This window comes from Hesperophylax consimilis, chromosome 4 (genome assembly GCF_061612785.1).
Source record: "Hesperophylax consimilis isolate HC1 chromosome 4, BYU_Hcon_1.0, whole genome shotgun sequence".
NCBI classification, from domain to species: Eukaryota; Metazoa; Arthropoda; class Insecta; order Trichoptera; family Limnephilidae; genus Hesperophylax; species Hesperophylax consimilis.
In genome coordinates this window covers 29,854,808-29,875,703 of record NC_142839.1, presented here as the reverse complement: position 1 = coordinate 29,875,703, position 20,896 = coordinate 29,854,808, and the positions used below count along the sequence as shown (strand labels likewise).

The following is a 20,896-nucleotide window of genomic DNA, read 5'->3' as shown; positions in this document are numbered from 1 at the left end:
GTACATGCATAAATCAATTATAGGTACTTACACAAAAGAGCCAGACAAAAAGTACATGTGTATGTATGGTCGAGCTTTACGAGCGGCCGGGAAAATAGAGCTGTCGTGAAATGCGATTAAATTATACCCTGTTTATCTAGCAACGTGAAGTGCAAGTCGGACTCATTTCATTCCACGGGATGTTACAATTGATTGAATCTATGAGATACTAGTCCATGTGAATCCACGACAGGCCGAAATTTAATTTCCGGTCTCTAGCGATTTTGCATATTGCCTCCACAGAACGATATCGTCCTTCTTTAGGGGGCTTTGTGTTTCGATTTCAATAATGGCACAACCAGCCCTTTCCCTTCGCCAAACAACTACAGCAGGCAATGCCGGCACTACTTCTGACTGACAACTTCCTGCGGGGTACAAATATGACATTTTTTATTAAATTTATGACAAGCGATAATTTTTCTGTCGTGCCTATAAAATACAGTAGATTGTTTTCTTGAGTCACCAAGTCAAATCACAGAATTATAATTATTTAGCCAAATCTCGTACTTGATGATTTCATTCGTCCAAACTAACTTAAACAAAGGAAGATAATGGAAATTCAATTCATAAATATAAAGTTTATTAATAATGAATATGTTAGATATATTATGTATTTGAATTTATTCAAGAATTTAATAGATATATTATGTATTTAAAGTTTATTCAAGAATTTAATAGATGTATTATGTATTTAAAGTTTCTTCATGAATTGAAATATGACGCGGTTTATATTTGATAATTTTTATATTTAACTTAAAATTACGTATTAAAATCCTCCGATGTATTATTATGTAATATTTTTTAAAGTTTAAAACTTTTTTTTCTATCTTTCTCATTATAAAAATATTATAATATATGCTTGAATGCATCTTTATACTTACCACGTATTATAACCATTTTTGTTGTTGTTAAATTAATATATTTTTTATTGTTCTCTGTTTGCACTAAACCATGTAAACTGTAAAAGTATGTAAAATCCCATAAGGGCGTTGATGATTAAAAAATAGGAGGTGTTTCAATTAGAGAGCAATATTTCAAAGTTCAATAAAACATGGTTGTCTGTTGCGAAGTTTCATTTTTTTATTTGGTACAATACTTTAATAGATTATTTGATAATGTTGGCCTCATTGGGAGCATTACCCGTACTGAATTAAATTAGTGTGGTCTGCAGAAATCATTGAACCGTTTTTATTTGAAGACGAGACAGGTAATGCAGTAACGGTGAATGCACACCAAACAGTGACACATTTGTGAATCATTCGTGGATTTTGTGAGCCCCAAATACGACTGTTTTGCCTATTAACGAAGCCGTCAAAGTGGCGGCCATTTATCAGATATGTTTTTTCATACGTAATAAATAGTTCAATACTTTTACAGAAAACCACGTTTTATTGAACTTTGAAATATTGCGCTCTTAATGAAATATGATTTAAATAACAAAATAATATCATTTTACCGTGAGGGATTAATTATGTTTTTTTTTTTTAATAAACACTAATTGGCTGTAAAATTTTAGCGATTATTTGTTTTTTAATTTGTTTAGATCATAAAATTTATTCAATCTGCTAGATTCGTCATTCTCGGTTAAGAAAATTGCGGAATTAAACGCAAAAATAAACATTGACAAGTAATTTTCCACATATTTTACGAGGCTCGCAAGTAGGGAGATTATTTTATGCGGTTCAGTCAAATAACTGTTATAAAATCAATAAATCTGATATAAATGGGAACTGTTCAGTAGAATGTGCTCGACGTGACAATTTATGCTTTTAATTAATGAAATAGCTAATGTGAGACATCTCAACCGACGTTTATTTATTGGAATCGACATTTTAAGGAAATCTTAAATTAATCGATTATTTATCGAGATATTTAAACCGAATGTATGTTTTTGTGTGTAGCGGCGCATCACATAACAAATCATTCATATTTATATTATTGGTTATAGATATTCTCGTGGGTACCTATAATAATTGTTAATTTATGCAAATATTGTTTTTTTTTATATTTCAAAGCATGATGGTATCAAATTTAAACTGCCACTTGGATCAAATAATGGAATTTGTGATGGAGCACTGTTTTGACGTCAGAAAAACAATTATTTACATAATGAGCGGTAATATTACTCTACCACCTTGAAAGTAATATTTTTGTTGGCTAGAAACTGAATGTTAACGTACATCAATTGTATTTATATTCTGACGTTATGTTATCTAAGCGATCACATATTTCCATAGAATCACGGGAGGTACGTGAGTATGCCCATGAGAGTGAACAATCCTAAGCGTAAATGCAAATATTCATAATTATTAGTAAACAGAACCTACCTAAGTAAAATAAATAATAATATCGGTTCGATGCCAAACAATTTCAAAAGGGCTAGTTTTGGGAAAATCTACTATTCATTGACATGTTTATGCTCATGCTTGTGCAAAGTATAGTTGTTGGTGATCTCTTTTGTATTTGTTGTTTTTGATCCAGGTATTTTAACTGCCTTGTTTATTATGTGATAGTGTTACATTTATATTGTCCCTTACTAGAGTTCTCACTTAAAGAGAATATTGATTTATTTATAATTTTTTTTGTCACTTGAATAAAAAATAACTGGTTATTCTGACGACAAATAGATAGCTACGCTACTTAAGTCATCTGTAATTTGATAATAACGATTATTTATGGGTTTGTAGTTATTAAATGGAAAATAATTATTATATTTCATCAATACGTCATTTTAACATGTTTTTTCTTTGTACTCGTTATGCACATGTTGTGCCGTATGTTTTTAAATAAATAAATATAGGTACTCTACTACTACTACTACTGTGCTACTCTATAGAAATGCAATGGCAGTATGAAGTGCACGCGGTCACAAGTGACAACTCATTATATGTGTAAATGAAAGAGCACCAGGTTAGAGTTTGACAAGAAGCCGTTAAGTACCTACACAGATGTAAATTCAAGGTTTTAGGCTCCGTAATGTTTCCGTCACCTCCATTTGCATAACAGATTTGCGTAACCGAGGCCCGTACCTACACCTAGGGACACCTAGCGTGGGGCCCAAATTGTGTGAACAGGTGTATTTCACCTACGGCTAACTTTTCCATTAGCCTAACCTTTGATGATTTTTTCTGCCATCATCGTATGTTTGATGTTTGCAAACAATTTTGCACCGAGATGGGTGCTCATAACAAGTATTAAGATCTCTCCGCACTCGTTTATGACATAAAATAAATTTAAAAATATATATATATACATTTTGAAGAGACGATTTCGATCTGAATTTTTATTCTTTAAAAAATAAGTTATGTTATGAAGTTGATAGTTTCGGTTAGCATAAAAGAATTTAGTTTATTATTACATGGTTAGTACTAAATCGATTTACTAGTACAAAATGCCTACACTAAAATATTCAAGAATGATAAAAAAATGTTCATTCTTGGATACGTACTAGTATTTTATAAAGCTAAGCAATCTAAAAATACAAGGTACCTATCTACGAGTAAAATGATAATGAAAGCTTTGCCAAACTTTAACAGACTGCGCCCAAACACATTTTACTATACACATGAACAATAAGAAAAATACCGTATTGCGTTATTTCAACATACAAGTTAATCAGAATTACATGAATTATTAAGATACGTTATTTGTTTCTCTCTTGAAACGTTCGAGGTTTCGATATGTTGAAGATTCCATCAATAGAGATGGTATGGCAGCACCATACCCCGTTTCATGCTGTGCTGAGCCAACACGTTTGTTCTGCCATGAGGTATGCATAGCAGATCGTGGTGCCGCGCCTGGCAGTAGTTGTTTATAACATACAAACAACTTAAAGCTTTCCAGGAGGTGTGGACTATTTATAAAATTATGTATAATTTTTTACGTTGTTATTACAAGGGTTCTACTCCTTTTGGTAGCGCGTTTCAAAGAGCAAATCTTCGTGAAGCATAATTTACGGGTACTCGCCGTGCATTCGCACATACATATTATAGAAATCTGAGAATTTTTTTTGCTATTTTTCCAATATTTCTAAATATTATTTTCTGGTATGGGGCCCATACAGCAAAAGCGTACTCTAGTTTGGACCTTATAATGCAGTCGTTATGGTACAGTAGTTATGGCTTCGGGTTTGGTAAACTGCTAGATCTTATAACAAACGCTTATAGTTTGTAGCGTGGCGTGGACAACTGCAATACATGGTCTGAAAACGTAAAGTTGTCCAACGCAGTTATTGCATCCAAGTCCAGTGGTAATTTAATACAATATTCAGTGGTGCAAAACTCAATGAAGCTTCGAAACTTTTTCATTTTGAAGTTAGTAGAAGTGAATAATATCAGCAGCTAGAGTGTGACGGTACTTATTTGGATAAAATAGTAATTAAGAATCTAATGGTTTCATCAACAATTGGTCGGCCGCACATTAAAGTTAGGGTATAAAGCGCGATCAAGGTTTCTACTCACACTGGTTTCTTATGTCGCCTTTACGACACATTACAGTGGGGCTTCATTCTGATTTGAATGGGAAATAGATTTGTCTATTTTTATTATGTGCACAAAAAATAATTGATTGTATAGTTCGAAATAGTTTAACGAACAGTATGAGAGTTTTAGTTAACAGTGCGTCGCAAACAAAACATTTAAGTTTAGATATTGTTATTAATCAAAGACCCTTTAAAAAACCATTGTGTAAGGTTCATCAAACATAATAAATAAGCCGACTGACAGATGCAAAATATGAAATGATACATATTTGTACAGTATCTCGAATTGACCAATAACCTCGCAAATCGACTTCGAAACTACTACCAACGATGGCAAAACTGAAACATACTTAAATAAATCACAAAAGAATAAATAACGTTTTTTTAACTGCCGGGGACTTCAGCTAGTAGTAAATATAAAGTCAAATAGAATTAAAAGAATTAAAGTCAAATTAAAGTTTTAATACTATACTTATCAAACAACTTATCAAAATGTTAATACTCATCCTAATTTGACTGTCCTAAAACGGGAACCCTCCTAGTTGGGCAGTCAAAACATTTCTTAAATAATGTATATAAATATATAACCTTTTACTAAATAAAAAATAAAAAAATATATATTTATACGTATACGATCTCGTCACAGATACCGTTTTAAAGATATTTATAGTATAATATATTTTAACTGCCGGGGACTTCAGCTACAGTAGTAAATATAAAGTCAAATACGTATACGACCTCGTCACAGAGACGGTCTTAAAGATATGTATATAATATATTTTAATTGCCAGGGAAACTAATACGTATACGATCTCGTCACAGACATATTTTAATTTCCTATCACAATTATACTTTAAAACGGTCAAGAAAACCAAACCTCGTAGTTTTTTTTTAAATTCATAATGTTTTAATACAATCTCACAAACGAAAAATAATATATGCAAACCAAAAAACTGATACGAAAACCGCACATCAACGAGTATTTTTTAGTATTTTCTATGCAAAATATTAAGTTAACGCACATTATTTCCGACTCTCGACGGCGAAACAAAGGCTTTCATAAGCGGAGTTCGTACATACAAAAGTGTCGTTAGAATAAATCAAGGCGAATGAAAGCAAAAATTAACAATTTAGGCGGGCGTTTGTTGACAAGACTTGTCTACGGCCGTTGAAAAATTCCGCCATTAATAGAAGAAAAAACTTCAACCTCAGGTGGATGACACCTAAAAGGAATTTTCAACTTAAGAAAAGTCGGCTTTTGTCTCGGACGAATATGCGTGGAACGAGTCGTTACGTGAATAAAATCATAATACTTTACTACTACTACTAGGTGGGTTCTAGTTTGTTTTCCAACTACTTCTGCAAATCAGTTGCAAACTTGGAAAAACTAACTGAACCGTGAAATATAAGAAAACAAATTATGTTATTTTAGTCAGACAGATGATAAATAGGATATCTAAAAAATTCAACCAGTAGAAAACTAGACTTTTTTACACTTCCATTTTTATGAATATATAATTTTATTTTTTGGTTTCACTGAGGATTGAAACTTCCTCCCCAGAGACTGGAGTCAACCGCGCTAACAACTGAGCCAAATCCCGATTAGGTATGACTGACATTTATTTCGTATAGCAACTGCTGTAATGAAATACAATTTTGGAGAAATGCGAATATGTCCGAGTATGTATGCGTGATTGCCAAATAGATTACATTATCATCGACAACGAGTATATCTTCCAAGTTTCAGCTCGATCGGATGTCGGGAAGTGGGTTAATTTTCACTTTCAAGATTTGCAATCATTCATTTATAATATAATATTCAGTCTAATAGATTCATTTAAAAATAAGATCTCAAAACATCATAAAGTACGGGCGGACACTTTCTTTGCCCACTCTTAAAGCACGGGTGTACACTTTCCTTGCCCATTCTTAAAGTACGGGCGTACACTTTCCTTGCCCATTCTTAAAGTACGGGCGTACACTTTCCTTGCCCATTCTTAAAGTACGGGCGTACACTTTCCTTGCCCATTCTTAAAGTACGGGCGTACACTTTCCTTGCCCATTCTTAAAGTACGGGCGTACACTTTCCTTGCCCATTCTTAAAGTACGGTGTACACTTTCCTTGCCCATTCTTGAAGTACGGGCGTACACTTTCCTTGCACGTTCTTAAAAATGCAAAATCAAAAGAAAAGCTGTCCAATGCAATCAAGCCCTATTAATGGAAATGTACTGATTTGGGGCGCCACTGAACGAGCAGGGGTGTAGGATTTTACTTCGATCTCAGTGGATTATGGAAAAATTACGTTTTACATGTATGTATACATTGTAGATAATATATTGATACTAGGTAACATAACGCGAAAACTGTACAAAAAACAATCCAAAAATTAGATTTCACCAAATGAGGAGCCATTGTATGTTCTCCATTTTATCCACCAAATGAGAAGAAGAATAATCTACACATTCGTGTGTGAGATAAAATGTGAAAATAAAGATTTATGATTCTGATGATCCGTGATTTAAACCAAAAATAATTAGAATTGTTCAAAGCGTCAAGTTTCATCCACAGAAAATCGAATAGTACAGAAATAATAATTACCTTCACAGAACAATGTGACATCGGCGAGGCTTTCCGATTTGAATAAATTTGAAAAGGCCGTCGCGAGATTTGAACCGAAGCTGTTCCACTTTAAACAGAACTGCTGCTGTGAGTCCATCCCCGGGCCGCCTGGAATGTCTAATCTGTAACCAAAAGAAAAACACATAAATTTCAAAAATCCTTACAACAAAAGCAATATTATCACACCATACTATACTGGTGGTCTCATAATATCTGCAGCATATAAAAAAGGATGGTAAAAAAATCTTTGCACTATAATCATTTCAGCCTCTTGGGGGAAAATATTTCCATCGGGGCCTATGTCATATTTAGGGATGTCGTTTGGAGGGATTTTTCGAGGAAAGCAAGGAGTGAACCTGTTGTAGGAGGGAGAAAACTCAGAGGCCGGTTAATCATTCAACAATGAGTAGTAGAAGCGACCCACTCTCACGTGACAAATGAAAGCATTCCTTTATGACTTCTGTTGGTTTTTTTTGTGAAGAGTCTCAACTGCTCCCATCCGTCTAGAGCCAGTGAGATTATGGCCCAAATGGGGTATGTTGAGATGTTGAAGGTTATGGGGAGGAGATGGGGATGGTGAAAAGGAAGGTGGGGAAGTACCTGGCTATTCAGATCTGGTCACCAAACACGGCCAAAACGATTTCATGCAACTTTTAAATTCAGAATGGTGGTCTTACACTAGGGCGAAATTGAGAGTCAATTTTCAATGAGTCTTCCATTCTGGAACGTGCCGCAAATATATTTTATATTATTTTAAATGAGTAAATTGTGAAATAACACAGATTAATCAAAACAAAATTTACTTGCGCACGCCGGGATTTGAACCCAAGATCTCCGACTTGCTAGTCGAGAGCCTAGCCCCTAGCCTAACCCCTCGACCACGGATAGTGCACCAAATAATGAAATCCGTTTGTTAATATAGGGGAATCTTTCAAACGGACCATCCTTTTCTAGAAGATATATAGGCTTATAAACGACGGATGCAACAGAAAGAGCAAAAAAACAACGGTGGTTTTTTTTAGATGAGTGTTTGGAGCATAAAAATAACTGCCACATATTTCTCCCATAAATTACTAGTGACGTCTTTCTGACTTATTCACACACTTAGGACGGGTTGTTTCGGAGAATTTGAACAATTCATCAAATTTCAACGGCCATTTTCAAGTTCGGTGAAAGATTTTTTCAAAATCTGTTTTTATCTTAGTTCTGTCAAGTAACTAGTCTATAATGATATAATAACAGAACTTGAATAGGACTTTCACAAAACCCAAAAATGAACGTTGAAATTTGATGAATTGTTCATATTCTCCGAAACAACCCATCCCTAGACATTTAAAAACAAAAGCATAAATTTCATAAGTAATTGGTATTAATATTGTTTAACCCACAGTAGGTTACTGGAAAACCCGTCCAAAGAGATTATAACAACACTAAGGACGGGTTGTTTCCGAAAATTTGAACAAATCTTCAAATTTCAAAGTTAATTTTCAAGTTCTGTTATTATTTTAGTTCTGTCAATTAACTGGCCTATAACCCGAAAATGAACGTTGAAATTTGATGAATTATTCAAGTTCTATGAAACAACCCATCCTAAGATTCAAATCTTTACGAGAAAGTGTTCCGTAGAGATAATAGTTATTTGATGAAACAATCAACAAAAAATAACAGAGGGAAAAAAAATAAAATTTGATATCACCTATTCATATAATTCAGGTTTAAATGTCAAACGTCTTAATTTTGTGTGTACTAAGATAACTCGTTTAGTAATGGTGTTGTTTATATTTCAAAATTCCCTTCAAAAGTTTATTTGAATAATAATACAAGAGAGTGCTTAATAATAATAAAAATGTTGAATACCGAGACAGCAGTGATAATTTAGAATAAGATAATTCAATGATAAATTAAAAATATGGTTTTATGATAAAAATACGCAATTGGCGTCTTCAGACTGCTAAGCTTGAGTATGTCTCTACATTGCAACATACATGTATGTATGGCATATGTTAAGTTGTAAAGTGACATGTGCTGATGGGAAATTACATAAATATACGGAGACTAGGTCACAAAATGTATTCATTCATGAGATTCAGGCAGTGAATAAATTTATAATGTGAATTATTGAGGGGAGCGGACGGTTTAAATCTGTAATGTTATCTTTTTTCGAAGCTAAATCTTATTTTTGTGAAAATTAATTGGTGACAAAGTTATGTCAACCTCTCAGCAACACGTGCATTATTACAGGAATATATACTTAAGACCTCGAGAGTTTTCGAGACTTAATCGTATTGTTTTCTATTTTTAAAAAAATTAAATGAAAAAAAACAACCGATTATATTGTTAAGATGCGCAGTGAATAAGTAAATCCGATGTTTTCCAGAAGAAATAAGTTATTACATACATATATCACAATCCGTTTTAGGTCTATAAATCAATAAAAACAAAAAAATTAAACTATGCATAAATGAAAAATATAATTATGCCACACCATTAAATGACTTTATGTAAGATTTAAAAAACAAGTTTTGGAAAAAACATTTAATTCATTCAGGTGGACACAAATACACCTGGTTTAAAAATTAATTTATTTAAAAAAATCATTGACCTGCCATAGGAACGTTGAAAAGATATTGAATCCACGAAGAAGATATAATATTACGTTTTGACAGAATAGAAGAACGAAGGAACGAACGAAGAAGAAGACGCCAGAAGCTTTCTAGGTTCGGAACGGAAGGTGTTTTTCCAGGAAGTGGCGAACACAAGGAGGAGTAGACGGAAAAAGCGTAAATTTCCAGCCAGACGGACCGATAGGCAGGCTGCTCCGGGAATACTAAGGCCCCCCGGGTACACCGCCCCCACTCCGACCACCCCTACCGCCACCCGCCCCCTGAGAGCATCCACCCATCCTCATCGCCACCCAGCCACCCGCCACCCCCTCCCGAGCCCGCAAGGTCGTCTGGCGGAGGCTAACGAACCAAGCAAAGGCGCGTGTGACACAATATGCACAAATCGATAGCCTGGGCCAGGCTGGTGGAACGGTGTCCATTCCTTCTTCCTGGTGGGCGGGAGCGCGGAGGCATATCTGGGGCTAGACACGCCGCGCCGCCCCGTCCGGAGCCCTAACCAACTGACCCGCGAGGGAAGGGTTCGGGTAAGGCAGGCAGGCAAGCAGGCAACCAACCCAGCTACCAATCAACATTAACCAACTTCCGGAACTGGAAGGATAACTGCCCCTAAAACAGAGCTATGACTCATTCTTTGTCGGCGAATGATTTAACATTCCTAACATATATAATAGCAATAGCAATGCACAACATAATTGTAAAGATCATGCAATATATCTTTTATAGAAAGTTCTATATAACGGTTAAATAGTTAGCATACTTAGATAAATCAACGTGCTATTTCAATCTTTAAATCAATTCTGTCAATTTCAAATTGTAGCCTTATTAAAATCGAAACATAATCATGTACACAAATACCACGAACATGTCACTGTTATAATGGTATATTCATCAAGGATATAAATAAACCAGCAGGTATTAAAACAAAATTCGTTATGTTATCATTCGGATTCACAAAAAAAGGCTCTGCGTAAATACGTAAATTGTACCTTCTTACTGAAATCTTCTACTACACCATAAAGTATTTACGCGTGGAACACAGTTTCTGCATTACGCAAAAAGGCTCAACTCTCAAGTTAGCAAGTTTGTGGGTAAATAGCAAGCAAATCTGGGAACTGCGGAGCAAGGCACGAGCTTTCCGCTCTCGACCCTTCGTTCTATTTAGTTGTTTCAGTGAATACTTTATTTAAATATTCGTCTAATCTCGCACTATGCGGTCGGTGAAACTCTCAAACGGTTTTGTTGAGAGCTACAATAATACTACCCGGCAATTCCTGTTAAAAGTGTGGGAAACGCTTTGATTAGGATTTTGTTTACGAGTTAAATGCACCGGCCGAGGTGAAAATAATAAAATTAGTTGTATACAGTAAAGATTCGTTTTTTTCTAGATACATCGACGTTGGGAACGAAAGTAAAAACAAATATCGCACTTTATCAAGCATCAGCGATTTCCCTAAACATTGTTGTTTTGTTTAATAATATGATATTTTAGAGATTACCGTATTCATACTATTTAAAAGACAATCAATTTTGATAAATCGAATAGAAAACGGTGAAAACCTGAACATGAAGCCGAAAGTCCGGAAAACAAATTTTTGCGAAATTGAGTTAACAATGCCAATTTATACGTATATCTATATGGGACGTGTGGGATTGTGCTAACCTCCCCACATCCTGGAATAAAATGATTATTATTATTATTTAATTTTTTTATTAATGGACATCGTCTAAATTACAAAATAATAACACGAATACAGTAAAATGAAAAATACAGGATTAGACAAAGGTACATGAAAGCAAAGACATAAGGCAGATATAATATAAGAAAATAAAGTGACAAGTCGAATCAAGTCAAGACTACGCCGTGGGTCAGGACCACGGGACACTTATAATATTCCGTCACTTGTTTAGCGATCGGCAAAAATCATTCAGACTTATCCCAAAAAAGTTAAGGTTTTGACTTGAGTTGACCAGTCTACACATTCTGGACAATGGTGAATAATATCCAAAATTTGTTGAATGATGGTTGAGGAAGAGCAGTTCATTATTTCTGAGTCTGTGCGAGGGGATATTAGAGGTTGCAGTAGAGTAGGTGAATCAATAATACCATTTATAATTTTGAAGAAGCAAATGAGGTCATTTTTTTCCCGACAGACTTCCAAAGGAGAGAGGTTTAGAGTTAGTTCAATTCCATTATATGAGTATTTGCCTTTTTCTAATCCTAGCCTCCTAGCAATCCCTCTTAAGAACCGATGTTGAACAGATTCAATGCGTAGAATGTGGACAGCATAAAAAGGAGACCAGATAACACAAGCATACTCAAGATGGGGGCGAACCAAGGGGCATTAAAGAGTTCTAAGGGTATTTACGTTTTTGAAGTTCAAAGTGATTCTAGTGATGAAACCAAGTAGTTTGAGGGATTTATTGACGATGGCAGTTATGTGATCCCGAAAAGAAAGCTTGCTATCAAGAGATACACCAAGGTCTTTAATATATGTAACAGTTGTTAAGCAAATATTATTAAGTTTGTATTCGAAGACAAGTCGTTTGTAAATAAGTTAAAAAGAGGCGGCGCTAGATGTGCTCCTTGAGGTACGCCGGACGTTACTTCAATAATAGTAGACACAAAGTTGTTTAATTTAACTCTTTGTTTTCTATTGCTTAAGTGAGAATTAAAGAAGGATAGCAAGGGGTTTCTAATACCGATGGCATATAGTTTGGCCATAAGGATTGAGTGGTTTACTTTGTCGAAAGCTTTAGAGAAGTCGGTATATAGAACATCTATTTGTGGGTTATCTTCTAGGCCATTGACGATGGAATTGGTAAAGGATAGTAAGTTAGTAGTAGTAGATTTAGCAGATCTAAATTCACGCTGTTCCTCGATCAGTGCGTTTTTAAAGATAGGTGTGATTTTCTTCGTGATTATTGACTCGAATATTTTAGGAATATGGGATAATATCGATATGGGTCTACGTTCGACTTTTGCCTGATTTGAAAATAGGTTTGATATAAGAAACTTTCCAGGAGTCCGGAAAAGTGGCAGATGATATTGACAAGTTATATAACAAACAAATTGGCTTAGATATAGTAAATTTACATTCCTTCAGTAATATTTCTGGAATATCATCAGGACCAGTGCTTGTTTTGCTGAGGAGATTTTTTAAGGAGTTAAAGACATCTATGAGAGTGATTTGGCAATTATTTAAATCAATAGTATTAGTATAGTTCAGTGGAGGGATAGTGCACGAGGTATCAGAGTAGACGGAGGAGAAGTGTTCAGCCAAAATGTTAGCAACGTCGAGACCGTTGGTAGCATGATTTTCATTAAATAACATACTTGGAGGGAGATCATTATCATCAGTACGTTTTTGTTTAACTAATTTCCAGAATAGTTTAGGGTTAAGATTTAATTGTGTCTCAGTGAGTTCGATGTAGGATTTGTAGCACCTAACAGATTCGATTTTGGTTAGTCCTGTTAGCTGAGAAAATTTTTGATAATACGATAAGTTGTTCGTACATTTGAATAATTTGTGTATTTTCTTTTTTTCGATTATCAACTTCTTTAGTTTCATGCTGAACCAAATGGGAAACGTAGGCTGGAATAATATACAATAATACTTATTATTATATATTCACGTACTGTTAAGGTTGAAAACAATGGAGTCCTCCGTGGAGTTATATCATTTCTAAAATAGCCTAGTCTAAAACATCAGCAGTCAAGTAATATTTAAGAGCTGAATATACTAGTGTCCATTAATTTACATACTTGGAGTTCTTAACTCGAACAAGATTTGAAAATGTAAAAGCCCAGAAATTGAGAAGAAATATTTGTAGAGTAAGATTAACGTCTATTAGATATATGAATTGTTTGTTTCGGAGCAAATACCCAAAATATGTCTCTAAAATATTAGGTATGTACCTACATGTGTTGTTTTCGTTCAATATTCTAAATTACTTTTAATACTGAAGTCCAAGGAAAAATTGTAAGCCAGATAGGCTAGAGTAAAATGCATTGAATATATATCCCATATGATAAATTATTACAGTCCATATTTTTAGTAAAAATATATCGTTATTATAACCCACCCCAAATCCTAAAAATATCCAAAATGAATTATTCATATTTCGCGCCGCCAGCGTTACAATCGATTTAACTTTAAAAATTATTTTCTATTATATGAACGAGATAAAAGAGAAGGTACACTTTTCTTACAAATTCATCAAACAAAACTAACGTGTTTTCGAAATTCCAGTTCTCTCAATTTTTCGATGATTGGAGTAAAACATTAAATAAAAATGCGGTTAGCGATTTTGACAACATTTTTCACGTTTGATATTAAAATTTTATTATTTAGAAATAGTAATGTTTATTTTAAAAGCATACACCGGAATGATAATTTTATCTTGTTTCTAAAACAGTATTTTTTTTACGGAAATAAAAAATAAGATGTATATAGCGCATTTGAAATACACACAAAACATTGCGAACTGTAGGAAAGTACTGAGGGTTAAGGAATAAACATTATGTGAACTAAATTATTTAATGGGACAGGAAAATGACATATTTATATTGAAAATCCTTTAGCTGCCAGAAGCCCAAATCGATTCCACCGATTTTTAACACTCGTTTAAACATCTGTCCATATATTTTATATTCATAATATTAATATATTAGTGACCTAATTAGAAATGCGTTTATTTCTCTCATCTAATCTCCAGAAAACTTGAAATATTGAAAATTAAATGAACAAAGGTAAACTACTTGGTGTTAGTTGGTTTACATCGTGTCTACTTCGATTACACGGCCATAGTGTGAGAGCTATTCACGAAATACAGCGCAGTGGGTGTGAGAGTAGTGCAGGAAATGCGAGACGGAGAAAACCACAGAATGAACTGCGTAAAAAATAACGTACCTACCCGAGAAAGCTTTCGGCACAAACGTCGTAATTGCAGCATTGCAACACCGTTTGATAAATGACCCGGCCCGCAGTGAGTGAACTGCAGTCAACGACTGGCGGGAAAAGAAAGTCACTACGGTAACTTACAAAGGTACTCGAGGTATTCGGAACTAGATAGGTAGTAGGCAAAAGGTTGGCTGGTACGTATTTGTTTATGGCCCTCTCTTACATTTTTAATGTGCTGAGAACGAGAGGCTGTGTGGATATTCTCACGCGGGCGCTATCGACATCGGCAACTGCCGGAATTACAGAGCGAAACATTCCAAATCTCCTTACACAAAGGAAAATATATTTTTTAAATACAATTAAAAACGAAAAGATAAGAAAAGAAAGTTTTTGAACGAACATAATAGCTTTGAATTTGTTTCAAAAAACATAAAATATTATTATGATAAATGTACACATGGGTTTATTCCAATATCTTCCCTACTCTTGCAAACACAATGATTTCAATGGAACTTAATTTTAATATGCGGATAAAAGCTTACTTTCCTCGGGATTGTTGCCAATCAAATAACATTTACGGTAAATTTATTTTACAATATATTATAATATTTTACATTCGGTGGGAAAAGAAAATAAGGAAATTATAAAAATTTCATTTAAAAATTCCAAGCAATAATTAGTCGCCAATTGCCGCCAACGTGAATTGAAACCGTACCTTCTGATGTCCGGTCAGGCGCTCTGAAACCACTGAGCTATTTCGGCTTGTTTCCAACCCGCCAAATAATTCAGTGTGTACTAGTCCCTCAATCAACAATTACTGCAATTATATTTTTTCCACCAGTAAACAACCAACTTTATTTTTGTAGGAAAGGCTTTGTTTGTGCTAAATTTCTCACTAGGTGGCGTCGAGACATATTATATCTTCATTTGTTGGTGAAATATTTTTGACTAGTCAAATATTATTATTTTTTAATGATAAAATAATGTTTTTAAGACAAGGTTTTATGCATAGCATAAAGGATGACAAATAATTATAAACAATAATTAGTCCTCTAACAGGTGCTCTGAAACCACTGAGCTATGTCGGCTTATTTCCAACCCGCCAAATAATTCAATATGTACTAGTACCTCAATCAACAATTACTGCTTATTATATTATTTCCTGACCGGTCGTCAGAAGGTACGAGTTCAATTCCCGTTGGCGGCATTTATTTTTACTAGGGAGATATTTTCAATTTGTTAATTATTGCTTATAATTATTTGTTATCCTTTATGCTATGCATAAAACCTTGTCTTATAAACATTAGCTTATAATTAAAAAATTAAAAATTCTAATTCCGACATAAACAATTCACAGTTCAAAGAAAACATTCCTCCATTTATCATCTGTAATCTAAAACAAGTTGTAAGATTTTAATGTTGTTTGTCCAGTTTCGTTCTAATGTTGGTTTGTTGAAACAGTAGATGCAAAAATATTATCTATGGTCCGTAGGCTGCGTTGGCCACGCGGGAAGCACCAAGCACCTTAGACTCAAAGAGGAGGCGACTATTCGGTAGATGGTAGTTGGTGAGTCGCTTGTTGCCAGTTGCCAATGCCATTGCTTGGAATAATTAGGAATACGAATGGACGGCGTGACGTCACTAACACGTGTCCGCCCAGCGAGCCACTGCAGCGGCCAGGCCAGGGACGCGGACACTATCAATGCCACCAACGCCGAAGACATCAAATGCTTAATGCTTCTTCTCATTACCATTATAAGAGATTACGCGGCACTGACTTCACCAACGTGACATTGTTTCTGGAGAGCTTTTGCTACATTTTGTTGAGCATTTCATTCCCTACTACAATCGAGAACTTACGATAAAATCAAAGTAATTGACAACAGTTTTATCATTGAACTAGTATAAATATTGATGTTATCATAATAATTTCGCAAAAACAAGAAGAAAACAAGCTCGCTTACTAAAACTGATTAATGGTAGTAGATCCTAATAATAGTAACACTAAAACAATACGGTTTTATTCTCGGGAAAAGAGAAAAGCGGATTATGCAGATTCATTATCTTCGTGATGTTCAAATACAGAGCTTTTAAACAAATTTGTTGTTGCAATAAAATAATATCGACGCAAATGGTTTACTCAACGCATTGAAGTTTTAACACCTGAATAAAGAGATACGGATCTCAGCTGGTCAAACTCGCTTATTATGTATGGAACATCAATACAATTGTCAACAACCTACGATGTGAATATGTACATATGTAGGATAATTTATTAAGAAACAATATTTAGAATAGCTTCTCACGTCACAGATAAGATTTTTACGAATAAGGTCAACGTCATTCTTTTAAAATAATTGTAATGTCAATGTCAACGCTTCATAAAAGTAATAATTTGGTAGTAGGAGTTCAATACCAAAATCGTAAAACTGAATTAAAAATGAATGTATATATCCACCGAGAAGGAACATCCGTTGATATAACTCACTGGTCAACAACGGTCAGGGACCATGGAAAGACACAACGCATCTTTTTCATTCCCTGTTAATGCAAATTCATCCTTTTATATTCTAGCAATAACCGTTAAAGTCTATGAATATTTTGGCCACGAATGCAAGATTAAGAATGTCGTCAAAGGTGTACAGGTACACATGAATAGTAACATATGGAATCCTACTTAGGCCTAGGAATGTATTCATTAAACAAACGTGCGTAGTAATGGTTAGATCGTTTGGTACCCACGTACATTTTTCATAAACAATTTGAGGTTATTATTACGTAATTATAATTAACTGTGAATTAAATTAAATCCTTATCCATCACCATTGCAATCATCACAATCGCACCTCTTCGGTAGTCGTAATATAATTGGCTCTTCAGTATTTGAAATGCAGTTATAATAATGGCTGCACATAACAAAACATCCGAGCGTTTCTCTTTCGACATCCGACCGGTGCTGCTCGCTGCTCGCTGCTGGCCCCGCGTCAAATCGCATTTATAATTGTCGACTACGTTCATTTCTATGGAAGTAGATGAAGATGGCATGATGCTAGGGCCGACCCAAATATTGCGTGAGAAGTGCAACTAGCAGCCGGGCGGCCGGCAGCTCTTCCAAAAAGTACCGCCAGGCATTCTAAATAATATCAAATTCCATTCGACATAGAGATACCAAATACACGTTAAAACTGTTGGAAAACTTTTATGATATTTTGTATAATATTGAACAAGAACAAAACAACAAAGGAATGAACAAACACAGGGAACGAAAAAATATAGGAGAGAAAAATTAAGAACGAGGAACATGGGGACAAAGGAACGTATGAATGGAGGAACATACGTAGGAACAAAGAAACTCAGGAACGAAGGAACACAGCGATGAGCGAATAATAACAATTATCACAAAATCGCTTGTTATGCAGTTTTTCAGTTGGTTGGGTAGCAAGAGTAATAATTACAGCGGAATGTGGCAGAAAATCCAATAACTTAATCGGGCGGAAATTCAGCAAACGAACTGAATTAGTTCAAAGCGCCGAGGCGGAAACACATGCACCAGGGCGGCATTTGGACGAATGCAGCCGAGCGTGGGGTGTCCCTGGCCCTCGCAGAAGTCCATCTGGAGTGAATGAACGGCTGCACGCACCGGCACATTGCATCACCGGCACGATTTTCCACGAGTCCCGTTACGCGGCCGGGATAAGGCTGTACTGTAGTGTACACTGTACACTATACACAGACTAACACTATTCAACAGAAACCAGCGCCAGTACTACGTGGGTACGTTTCGCCACGGCGACGGTCACTGACGCATAACTATTGTTTTCTTTCATAAGTATCCGAGCGAATCCGAACGCATTGCACATACCAAACTATTGTTTCCTAAATCGTGGCCGAATATCACCGTGTACGCGCATAGAACGGTCGATGCATTTACCAGCACCAACTACGAATGGAGTGGTCTCATTGTCCCTAGTCTACCTTCACCGAAATACTCGGCTGAAGTACATGCCTATCTAACCAAACCACCAAATTCATAGAACTGCAAATGGCAACAACATTTTACAATCGAAACGATCTCAATGACTCGAGACTAGATAAATAACTTCTTCTATCTGAATAATACATATAGAAGAGTATCTATGTTTTTCTATACAAATCTACAGTTTTATTTCTAGAATAATGTTATTTTGCATTCCTGACCTTCAAAATAAGTGGAAGGTCACTGTCTATATGAGATTTGGAAAATATATCCCCATTCCCATTCTCTCCCTTTAAAGCAGAATTTTGATACTTTTGGGGAAATTTTAAACACATGACCGTACAAAATGAAAGAATAATTACTCCCTACATCGTATTTTTAAAAAAAAAAACGGTGTATATTTATATATATAAATATTGAAATATTGAAACATTGAAATATTGAGAGAAATTGAAACCAGTATTATCTAGCGTGTTTTAAATATTATTTTTTCATTACGATTCGGGGGTAAATTGGCAAAATATACGAGATTTAGCAGAATACGATTCCAAAATAGGCTAAACGATCCGCAATCCAAGTTTCACGTGATAAAATAATTCAATAACCGAAATAATCAGTAAATCGGGAAGTAGGTACCTCGCATTTCGAATTGATTTCAATTAGATTCGCTTAGTGAGCCGTTCATAGAAACGACAATCCACAACTCGAATTTGGGAATGAATCATTTCCATTCGGGTTCACGCACTATTCTACGAGTTGGAAGAATTATTAGTTATATTATTACTTGCAGATAAAAGGGCAAATACCGTGACAGAATGCTGGAAGCAACAGAATAACGCAATCTTTGCATCACCGAAAAGAGGTAGAAGGTAAGAGAGGGTTAACTGCCGCGCAGCGACTTAACGACCGGAACAAAGAGTACGCGTAAACAACGCGCAAAGCCTACAACACCGGAGTGATCTTTAATACACTTATCGTGTTGTGGTGTGTAGTGTAGCATTTTAATGATCTCTTTGTGTTGGCTTTATTTGCAGGTGTAGGGTTTGAATGCCCAAATTTCGAAGATGATTCGCCGGTCCAGGCAGTTGGCCGTTAACATGTACACAATGGCGTCCAATAAAATGCGGAAGTTTCCAGAACCTTAATGGACGGGCCCTAGGAATAATGAAGTCCCATTGTTCAAATTAAACATTTCACTGATCAATGTATCGCCAACATTCTCTACATGCGAGCCGTTAATTAAGTCGAACATGAGAAAATAACTAGTCAGATAGTTTAATTAGAATGTACAATATAAAAGGGTGAGAACTATCTACAAATTTTAAATAAGGAGCACATACTTTCAATGATAATATCATAATTACGAAACAAATTTTAAATAAGGAGCATGTACTTTCAATGATAATATAATTCTCCAACAAATTTTAAATAAGGAGCTTATACTTTCAATGATAATGTCATAATTCTCCAACAAATTCTTAATAAAGAGCATCTACTTTCAAAGATAATATTATAATTCTCCAACAAATTCTAAAGAAGTAGCATATACTTTCAATTATAATATCATAATTCTCCAACAAATTTTTGAATAAATTACAACTGCAAATAATCTCATTGAATTATCCCATCAACTGAATAAAATTGAGACATCTCCTTGATTGAAGCAAAAAATAGTTTATTCAATTTCATATAATAAAGCACGTCCCCTTCGGGGGGGACATTCAGAAACTAGTACAGAGATCAGTTCCCAAATTTTAAAGCTCATTCAATATAAATATATATATATATATATATATATATATATATATATATATATATATATATATATATATATATATATATATATATATATATATATATATATATATATATAGTTATACAATACATTATTAGTCATATCTCGGGGGTGGGCTACCGTAGAGAAGATGGGGAACACAATGGGGCTAAGCAACTTTAAGCAAAATTAAATTAAATGTGTAGTCTAATAAAAGTTCTAAATGAATTTAAAAATTAACCAGAAAACAACAACAAGAACACGAAATTTAAAAAATAACCATATTGTATTTTACAGAAGTTAAAAAAATATATTAAACACTTTACTTTGACTTAATATTAAGGTTAAACACCAAAAATTTATGCAAGAGCGTAAAATCTAAATAAATACTATAAAAGTTCTGAAAAGAGCTTTTGAATTACGATATAAAATTTTTTTATAAATTTAATTTAGATTAAATTTGATAATATTATTATTAAGTT

The 20,896-nt window shown here is 34.5% G+C and overlaps 1 protein-coding gene across 5 annotated transcripts in view; it reads right to left on the bottom strand.

Annotated features, from left to right (window-relative positions):
* The window catches only part of chinmo (Chronologically inappropriate morphogenesis), a 172,159-nt gene that overhangs the window by 40,313 nt on the left and 110,950 nt on the right, over positions 1 to 20,896 (bottom strand). For all 5 annotated transcript variants that reach the window (XM_089651644.1, XM_089651642.1, XM_089651643.1 and 2 more), the window contains one exon: positions 7,119 to 7,261. In XM_089651644.1, the coding sequence (XP_089507770.1) occupies positions 7,119 to 7,236 (118 nt within the window). In that variant the 5' untranslated portion in view covers positions 7,237 to 7,261. The remainder of the gene's footprint in view (positions 1 to 7,118; positions 7,262 to 20,896) is intronic.